Here is a 10,182-nt window from a genome sequence, read left to right as displayed (position 1 = left end):
GTTTTAGACTGTATGCAGAATGGCAGGTTTTATTACTATTTTATTCTGTCTTGATCTATGTCATGTAAAGTGCTGTGCAAACTTTACAGCAAAATATAAGGGTCTGTGTCATGCAGCCTGGAGCTGGCAGCATGATTTACTGCATTGGGGTGACATCAACCCAAGTGACACCACTGACTAAACCATTAGCATTACTATTACCTATGCTGCTCCCTGCCACTGCTCATGGTCTATTTCGCTGGATTTGCCCAACATCTTACAGAAACCCAGTTGGCTGAAACATGAGACTTGGGCAGGATGATTTAAGGTTGTGTAATAGGAGACTTTATTAAATATGAAGAGTCTTCTTTTTTTTTTAAAGTGAAGTCTTATATACAATACAGGACGTGAAAGTGATAAATATTCCTCTTGGCCATTTAAAAGGCTCTGTCAGTTGAGGGGGGTCTCCTAAATAGTCAAGGAAGCAAGTGGTATGGAACAGCTGGGGACTAGGGCCTAAATGGGAACAACCTGGCAGCATTTAAAAATGTATATAAAGACATGAAAAAGACAAACAGCAATCCATTATAGTTAAGTCCATTCATAAAGACAGAAAAGAACGTATCATTAAAATCTGACACAATACTCTGATGACTGACTATACGAAGTGCTCAACCAGACGTTTTCAGAGCAAGATTTCACAGGGGATTCTCCACAGGGGACAAAGGCGAGGGACAATCCAGGATACTGTCATAAAATTTAAGTGATTTCTCATGCTGTAAAAGTTGCTCTTGAAGAAGACTCCCTCTGAATCCTTCATCATAATCTTGCCGCAGGTTATTGTATCTGCAAAACAAAAATAAATAAAGCCACATTTGCTGTGCAGTACAACATAATATTTGGGTGTGCCAAATATATTTAATATCATTCAAGTCCAATAAAAATATTCAGAGAGAATGAGAACAAGGGATAGATTGAATGGTCTTATCCTAACGTGAACAAATGGTCACTCCACCCCAACATCATTTCTTTTCTCAGGGTCAGACACCCCATATTTGATGCATAGGTCTATGGACTCAGAGAAGGTGTCTCTGACTGTGTTTCCACTATGATTTAAAGCGGATTGCTGATCGGGTTATATGACCATCGTTCCCTTTTGAAACCTGTCCCAATCCTATTGTGATTGGTTTCAATCATGATGAAGTGAGGGAAATGCAAAAAAATCTGCTCTTTCCTGACACTAGTTCTTTGGTGTTTTTTTTAAAAAAATCTTGATTCTGAAGTGTGTTCAACAAGTGGGAATGACAGATCTGAATCACATAATTTTGGAAGGGAGGGACTAATCACAGAAGAGTCTTTACCATCCCTCTTCAGTTTTTGGTAGATCCACCATTTCTCCCCCCTCCCCCCCAGCACTGCCTTTGTGTTTCTGGTGCGACCTATGGTTGCATGATTTTGTTTTAAAAAAAATGATAGAAGATTTGATTCATTAATTTTGCAACTACTTGCAATTACTCAGATGGCAAGCCGGGCAATTGGGCCGACAACAGCTCAGTGAGACAAGCAGTTGCAAAACCAATCAATCAAATCTTCTATCAATTTTTTTTAAAAAAAACAGTCCCCAAGCTAGGCTGCTGCTTACATCATCTGATGATGTTCAGATGACTTGACACACATTTTGAAGTGGTGCAAACTAGTGGGGACAATTGTGCTCAAAAAGAAGCGATTATAGGGGGATAAGGAAAAGATCCACTTCCATAGTAGGATCGACAGACCTTTGGAATTGATTCATCACAAACTGGTTTAAATGTAAGTGGGAATGGGGCCTGAGTAAGACAGGGAGTTTTTCCCCAATTCCATCTGGCTACTCCAGTGCAGCCAACTCTAGGCAGCCTTACTACCAAGTGACCATATCTTCTCCTGCATTAGAAGCTTGTCTTGATATCATTTTCTGGCATTACTGTCATTCACCAGTTCTGAAGAGACCAACCCAAAAGCCTAAGCAGAATCATGGCCACCTCCATGGCATCGGAGTCAATATTACTGGAAGCAAGCAAAACTCCTTTAACCAGAAAAGGCTTCTCCCAGTGGAAACAGATGTAAATGCTGAATATCTAAGAATTTACCTATGTGAAATAATCCAGAAGCCCAAAGTATTAATCATCATTAATGAGGCCAAGAAAAAGTAAAATCTCTCCAATTTGCCCTCATTTAGAATATTTGGAAACCAGTCACCTGTATGGAAAAAAATTATAGACATTAGAAGGATTTTAACAAGTCAGTTAATCAGTTCATGAATGAGTACCGTACACAGTACTCTATCCTTCTTCATATGATCCATGAATATTGAGGGCAGAAGGTTATCTAAACCCTCCTACCTATGACTACAAAGAATACTGCACAGTTACAAGGATAGAGAAGTAGGAATGATGGTATTGGTGAACCCTTAAGAGCAATCGGCATCTTATACATACACCAACATTTACAGTGCTAAAGAATATAAAGATATAAGGGAGAAATCAGTGTCCATCACAGGACATGTAGTGGACATACATCCTGTCTGTTTGGATGTGCTTTCATCCTCTTCAGAAACTAGAATGGATAATCCTTCTTTACACACAGTAATACACTTGTGTGTAAATTGGGAATTGCCTGTCAGAACCAGGAGGTATTGTGGGGGTTTCTGCTGACTGGAAAATGTATGCACACTCTACAAACAATGACTAGGATACTCTATGGCACAGTGTGATCTAATAGTGCTGCAGGAACAATTACACCACATGTTTTCTATCAAGACTCTATCAGACTTTGTAGGTCCCCCTCCTACAGCCACTCTGGTGGAGAATGGTAGAATGGTGTCAAAGAAGCGTGTGGCTATGTTGCCATAGTCAGGCACAGACTGATGAGACCTATTGCCATCACACAGAGGTTTCAGCATCTGGATACGGAACATAGTCAGATGCTTCTCCAATTCCCCCTGTTCTCCACAAGCCAAGAAATGGCTGAGAAGGGGCTGCAGTGGCTAAATGGTGAATCAGGGGTTATTGTGGATAGTTTAAGAGAATACCAGTTTTTAATAACAACCCCCCCTCTCAAAGATCTATACAAGTGGACTTACCCTTACCCACATCACTAACAGGATTCCAGCTATTGTTTGTAGGAGCTGGTTCTGAACTTTAAGGGAGCTGTCCAAAGTGCTGAATCCCATCATCAAAATGGCTTCAGCACTTTGAACCACCTTTAAAGCTCCTTCAAAGTTCAGACAATTTGCTATCCCACCTAACATGGAGGCCACCAGCTGCTCCTGTATAAGCTAACCTTCCAAACCAGTGAACAAACTCTAATAAGCCTAGTAAAAGAATGTATGCTATTGAAAATTATGCCCAGCATGTATTTTTTGCAAGCCAGTGGGGAAAATCTGAACAAAAGTGTGTAGAAAGTGTGCAAATTAATGTGGAGAAATTAAGAACATTATGGAGAATGCATATAAAATATGATTAATTTCCATAAGTAAAGGGAAAACAGTTTCTCAGCAGGATACAAACCAAGGGTGTGATGGGAATGCAGGTGGGATTCAGGAAAAACAAAACAAAACAAAACACAATGAAATAGAGACTGAGGATTTTCGCATCCCTGTCAGGCAGACCTATATTCTTGCAGAGTCCCTTGAGTCCCATTTAATTGTAAGTAGGATAAACTATGCCAGACCTGTTCTACAAAGTATGCTAAACCATGCCATACCTTAGAAGGTGGTATAGGTAAATAATGTTTTTGAAAACCAGAGAGACATCCTTCTCAGGCAATTTAAAGTCTGCCCTGTGGCACACAGGGTAAAAAGTTTAACCTATATCTTTCTGGAAATCACATCTTTGCCAAGGCCTTAATGGGTTTGCCATGCCAATAGGTCTTGGCAGTGGATGCCATCTGATATGACTTAAGGATGAACTTGTCGAATGCACTTTAAAACTGCTCGGCTGCTCTGATCTCAGCTCCAGAGGCACAGAACTATAAAGTGTAAAACCATTTCTTTTGAGGAACATGAGACAATAGCCCTGTGGTGGTTCTCAGCTATGGAGTGTGACAGGAAAACTGGTCAATAATTTAGGTATGGATATGCTGGTGAGATCATTTTGGAAGAATGCTTCATTATTAATAACTTGGTGGGTGGGAAGACTGTCATACCTCCAGAGCATCTTTGATGCTCTTGAGACATATATTTAGTTGAGATTATATTAGCTTTTCTATGTATTAGTTTAGAAGGGGAAATAGAGATGTACAGCTTTAAGAAAGGCAATGATTGTGGGAAATCCCAGGGTCTTGTGCTGTCTCCCTCTAGTTAGTTTCAGTGTGTAGTAAGATTTCAGCCAAGTCAGACCTGGAGAGAGTATTTTCCTTTGACAAAAAGATAAGTCCACAAAAGAAGAAAGATAGTCCTCAGAAGGAAAAAGATAGAATCCACCAAGAGAGAGCAAGGTATTTAGGAAGGACTATTAAGAAAAAGGAGATCAGTTTCATGTTTTGTGTTTATAACCAGTAAAGCTTTTGAAACTTAAGAAATTTGTGGACAAGTCTTTTGTTCTGGCTGTGTTCCTGAGAGCCAGAGGCCTTACTACACCCAAAGTCCATAGCATCGCTCTTGGGACAAAACAAAGACTATCTGCTTAGATGAATACAGAAACGTATGTGATCTCTTTCACATTACACAATTATAGCAACTTCAGTCTCTTGGAATTTATAGTTCGGTGATGCACTAGAGCTTTCTGGCAGATAATTCAAAATACCACATGAAATTAAAAATCTCAGAATTCCAGAGAAGGGAGCCATGGCAGTTAAAGCAATGTACAAGATAGTGTAAGTGTGTAGTGTGAAAGAGACCTACACTTCAATAGTCATTTTATACCTGAATAAGTCCTCTCGCTTTGCCTTTCCTTTCCTTTCCCTTTTAGGATTGCCAGGATGTTCAGAGCTGAACCAGCAATGGAGAAGCTCAGGAGTGCATGCTTCCACATGGTAATCACATTTATGGTGATGGACATACTTCAATAGATAGTTGCTGTTGGTTCTATGTTTGTTTGTTTGATTTACTGCAGGTACTCATGTATAAGTCTAGAAATTTAGGCCAAAGAATTGACCCCCAAAACCTGAGTTGACTTATCCACAGGTCGATTTAAGGATTGTAACTCTTATTTAAAAGCAGGAACCATTCCCTGGTGAAAGACAAGAGTATCGTCTTTCCTGGAAGCACCAACTCCCTCTACTCTCTCATTAATCCTGCCTTAAGAATGAGCACAAAGAGTTATGTCTGCTGGAATTTTGTAAATTTTTGACATCGTTTTGCTTTGCTTCATGCTTTAGATCATTTGTTATAGGCCCCTAAGTTTTATCCTTGACTTATCCACGAGTCATATCAAAACCCATAATTTTGGCCCCACAACATGCCCTTGAGTTATATATGAGGTCAACTTATAGTTGAGTATATACAGCATATTCCACTTTTCTCCTGAATAGACCTCAAAACAGCTTAAAGTCTAAATTAAAACATCTAAAACAAAGTGAAACACAAAAGTATAAAAACACATTAAACCAGATATTCAGTTAAAACACTAGATATTCAATTAAAACAATTATTCTGCCCTGATTAGCCAAAGCTTCTCTGCACAGAAGTTTCAGTTATCTGTCAAAACACAGGTTAGATAGATGCCAAAGGACTTGTTTGCTAAGGACATGTCAAATCCTGTTTCTAAAGCCAACCAAAGTCAAGGTTACCAGTCATAGGGCATACTGGGATGAAGGAGTCAAGTGCTGAATTCTCTGATAGGCACCAGTGTTTCAATAAGATCCCACTTATTAGGAAATACAAATATAATCACTACAAACAGAAGGAGCAGAACCTTTTCCAAGCTTTGGGGAACAGCTGGGAGGTAGGATCCATCTCATGAAGAATGAAACCACCACACTACTGGTAAGATGGAGTCACAGGAAAATGGGTTCACTCTTAACCACCAACACAAACTCCACTGCATGTATTTGCATTGCAACTTTTAGAGAAACTTATTTCCCTAACAAGTAACATGGGGGGATAGGTTTTGTCATGCGTCTCATTAAAATGTCAGGGGAGGTATAAAGAGCCTTAAGAAATCAGTTCCTTCAGCTCGTACTGAAAATATCACTGTCACCCGTCATCTGTTTGCACTCATCAAATTTCCAAGAAGTCTTATTTTTATCACATTCACACCATCCTTCATAGATGCATTTTTTAAAGAAATGATTAACACCACTTAAAGCTCCGAGTGACTATCTTATCTACTTTGCCAGAGAAACACAACTTGAGACAAACAAGATGCTACCAGATGCAAATATTCCATAAGTATTCTATCAGATACATTTTTGAATTTCTTTGCCACTGTGGATTTGACAAATTGGGTTCCAAACCTCCACCTCCAATCAGTTGCAATGGAGAGATACGGAGATACTGCCATATACTAGTGTCACATTCTTAATGGGGCAATCAGCCTGTAGTTAAATGAAAGTCATACTGCAATGCACAAAGGCATGAGGCAAGCCATTGTCTTTCAGCAATCCCCACCTGGGAAACTATTAAATTTAATTAATTAAGTGTTATTAAATTTAATTAATTAACTGTTATTAAATTTAATGCATTAAATTTATTATTAATCTATTCAGTCTGAAGTTCGTCACACTAAAGTTTCATGGAAGTAACAGGGCACAAATTAATTGCAATTAATTAATTTGTCTTATTGATTTCAGTGGAACTATTATCTTGGTCTGTGCCTGAAACCAAGGGATTTATATGCTGATAACTAAAAATGATCAGAGTGGCTCACAAGATTACAAACATGGGATGCAAATAAATAAATAAATAAATAAATAAATAATTTTTTTAAAAAATTGAAGCAAGAATAATATAAAACATCAGAGCAGCAAGAAACAAAACAATAAGGTCACCAGAAGAGATCATCTAACAGGTAATAATTTTAATCAATGATATTTCAGAAGGAATGGCCAAATAAACAAGAAAGCCTTTTGTTGTGGTTAGAATTCAAAGACATAGTTGTGTTAGTCTGGAAAATCAGTCTGCAAATGGATCTTGAGAGTAACTGAGAGAGAGAACGAAGTTGGGAGCATAAGCTTTTGTAGACTTAAGTCTACTTCCTCAGATGCATGGAGTGAAGTTCTCAGGATCAGAGATTTATAAGCAGGCTGTGTGTAATTAGCAATAGAAATGCAAACTTTGTGGGTATGGTGATGAAGTGGCAAGTTGTAGTCAAATGCAAATCCCACTATGCCACACCAATTCTCTGTTAGAAAGCCTTTATGCAACACCAAAACCCCTGCAAACATGCTGCCTCAACAGAGAATGTGATGGGAGAAATAAGTGACATTGGGTGCATTCAGACTGACTGAAAAGTCATCAATTTTGTTCCTTTTTGTTGCAATTTTATGCTGGGTTAAAATAAATGGACCTGGGGAGCTGGTATAAAAAGTATCTGATTGTATTGAGAGCTGACAGAAAATTCTGGCATACACAAAACATATATGGCTCTCCAAAATAAAATAGGAAAGAAAAGGATCAAGGATTTGGGACTTTCCAGTCTTTTTAATCAAACTGGGTGTGCCCTTGACCAGGCTGGATGTAATTCAAGATTATTAAAGTTCTGGAAATCAAGTCTTATGAGGTTAAATGTAGAGAGTTGAGTATATTTAGCTTGGAGAAAACTTGGAACTCATATGATGGCCATCTTTAAATATCTGAAGGGATGTCAAGCATAAGATGGAGTGAACTTGTTTTCTGCTGCTCCAGAGGCTAGAAAAAGAACTAGTGGATTCAAGTGACAGGAAAAGTGATTCCACCTAATCATTAGAAAGAACTTCTATATTGTATGAACTGTTTGACAGTGGAATAGACTGCCTCAGATGGCGGTGGTGATACACTGTTCTCCTTTAAAGGTTCTTAAATAGGGGTTAGGTGGGCATCTTTCTGGAGTGTGGTGTATTTCTTTGGGGAGTGGGTGAGTGAGCTGGGGCTGTTTTTGACATGGTGTTCAATTATACTGAGGTTCATTTCACCAGGAATAAGTCTATGATTAGTTCAACAATGACAAGAGATCTCAGTGCTTCATGTCACCATGAAAATCTGAAGATGCATCAAAATATTAGAACAGTCAGGCCTTTGCATGTACCACCAACTTGAGTTAATTTGTGGAACAAAATTCAAGTGGTACCTGCAGTGGAGATATTCTGTGGTGTTCAATCTCCGTATCCCAAGCATGGCTAGCATACCCTCCTATTGTCCCAATCTGGCAGGGACAGATCTGACTAATCCGTTCTTATCTCACTTTTTCAGTTGCTATTAAAATGTCCAGTTTTCTTTCTCCTTCCCTCACTTTCACTCTAACCTCACTTGCTGCAAGCTGACTTACTTCACTTGTTGCAAGCTGAATTCAAAGTGCAAAAGTAGTCTGCACTCAATTAATTTAGTGGAGGGAAAAACAGGATCTTGCATCTCCCTGTATTTATTTATTATTATTTCCAGGATTTTCTGTAGACTGTGTAGATTACAAACCATTGCAGCTTCTCACTGCTTGTGTGTTTTTTCTCATTAACAATTTTTGCCATCTTCACCATGCTTTGTTGTGTGCCTTCAAGTTGTTGCCTAATTATGGTGACCTTAAGGTGAACTTATCATGGGGGCTTTCTTGGCAAGTTTCTTTAGAGAGGTTTTGTCATCACCATCCTCTAAGGCTGAGAGTGTGTGACTTGTCCAAGGTCACCCAGTGGGTTTACATGGCTCAGCTGGGATTTGAACCCCGGTCTCCGGAGTCATAGTCCAGCATTCAAACCACTACACCACTCTGGGTCCAACTCACCATACTCCTACTTGACCAGGTTTGTCCCAGTATTGATCAGTGAAATGTTGGCTCTCAGCAGGTGTCAAAGATAAACATCCTAATGAATTATTGGTTTGGCCCAGTTTGGTCTATCTGTGCATTTCATTTTTTCTGCCTGTCTTTCTTGCATTTCTCCCTGTTGAATTTTTTTTTAAAAGTTTTGGCCTAGCTCTCTAATGTGTTAAGGTCAAGATGGCTTGGAAACTGCAGCCAGTACAAAATGCAGCAGCTGATTGCTGACTGAAATTCCCTGGCGCCAGTCTTTAAAGAATTGCCCTGGAGCCCAATATACTTCCCGTCTAAATTGGAGGTGCTTGTTATGACATCTAGTAAAGCCCTAAACAGCTTGGGACCATCTCTGCCTACATATATGCCTGCCTGAGGACTGAGATCTCGTGGGGTGCTCTAACCAGTTTATCACCAGAGAACAATACACTGTGTGAGGCTGTGGGGGAGGGCATTTTCAGCTGGGGTGCCCCAATTGTGGAATGCCCTTCCTTTGCAGGCCCAAATGGCACCAACTTCATTGAGGCAAGTAAATACATGACTATTAAAATCTTTGAGCCTCTTGGATTTATCTCAAAGAGCTAATGTACATGGTTTAACAACTGTTTAAATTTTTAACCTGTTTTAACTTCTTAAATATGTTTAATATGTGTGTCTTCAAGCAATTTCTGATTTATGAGAACAGTAAAGAGAATCTTGCAAGATTTATTCAGAGGAAGCCTGTTACAGACTGCCAAAATAAAGCTGCTTCGGGTCTCTTTGGAGATATGCTATTTAAGTGATGCATGAGTCCTAAGAGTCCGGAGGTCGTGCCAAAGCCACATTCCATTCCTAAGCACTGGAGTGCAGCTTCCGGATTCTTAGGATGCATGCATCATTTAAACAGCATACCTCCAAAGAGACCCGAAGCAGCTTTATTTTGGCAGTCTGTAACAGGCCGAAGTTTGCCATTGAGGCTAAAACAATGTGTCTTGCCCAAAGAGCCTCAGTAGGTTTCCATGGCTGAGCAGGGATTTGAACCCTGATCTCTCAGAATCCTATACCAGGACTCAAACTACTATAACATTTTGACTCTTTAATGTCATTTTTTAAAGTTTATTTAAAGTTTTGTTATGGTTTTAAAGTGTTTAAATCTGTTTGTATTGATTTGAGTTCTATGCTGTCCTGAGATTGTTTGGTATAGGATAGAATATTTTAATAAAATGAAATGCATTCATAAATAAACCACTACTGTGACTGTGGTGGGGACAGCTTTATCTCTATCTCTATTTTATGCTTCCCATCAAGT

The 10,182-nt window shown here is 39.1% G+C and overlaps 1 protein-coding gene across 1 annotated transcript in view; it reads right to left on the bottom strand.

Annotated features, from left to right (window-relative positions):
- Positions 1-333: 333 nt before the first annotated feature.
- The window catches only part of LOC149311687 (solute carrier family 15 member 5-like), a 45,784-nt gene continuing 35,935 nt past the window's right edge, over positions 334-10,182 (bottom strand). Inside the window, exons 8-9 of the mRNA XM_089526687.1 lie at positions 2,106-2,214; positions 334-825 (exon numbers count right to left, since the gene is read on the bottom strand). Coding sequence (XP_089382813.1) covers positions 678-825; positions 2,106-2,214 — 257 coding nt within the window. The 3' untranslated portion in view covers positions 334-677. The remainder of the gene's footprint in view (positions 826-2,105; positions 2,215-10,182) is intronic.

This window comes from Sceloporus occidentalis, unplaced genomic scaffold (genome assembly GCF_023333645.1).
Source record: "Sceloporus occidentalis isolate IW3139 unplaced genomic scaffold, rSceOcc1.0.p SCAF_5, whole genome shotgun sequence".
NCBI classification, from domain to species: Eukaryota; Metazoa; Chordata; class Lepidosauria; order Squamata; family Phrynosomatidae; genus Sceloporus; species Sceloporus occidentalis.
The sequence above is the reverse complement of the archived record's forward strand: the minus strand, read 5'-3'. Positions and strand labels throughout refer to the sequence as shown.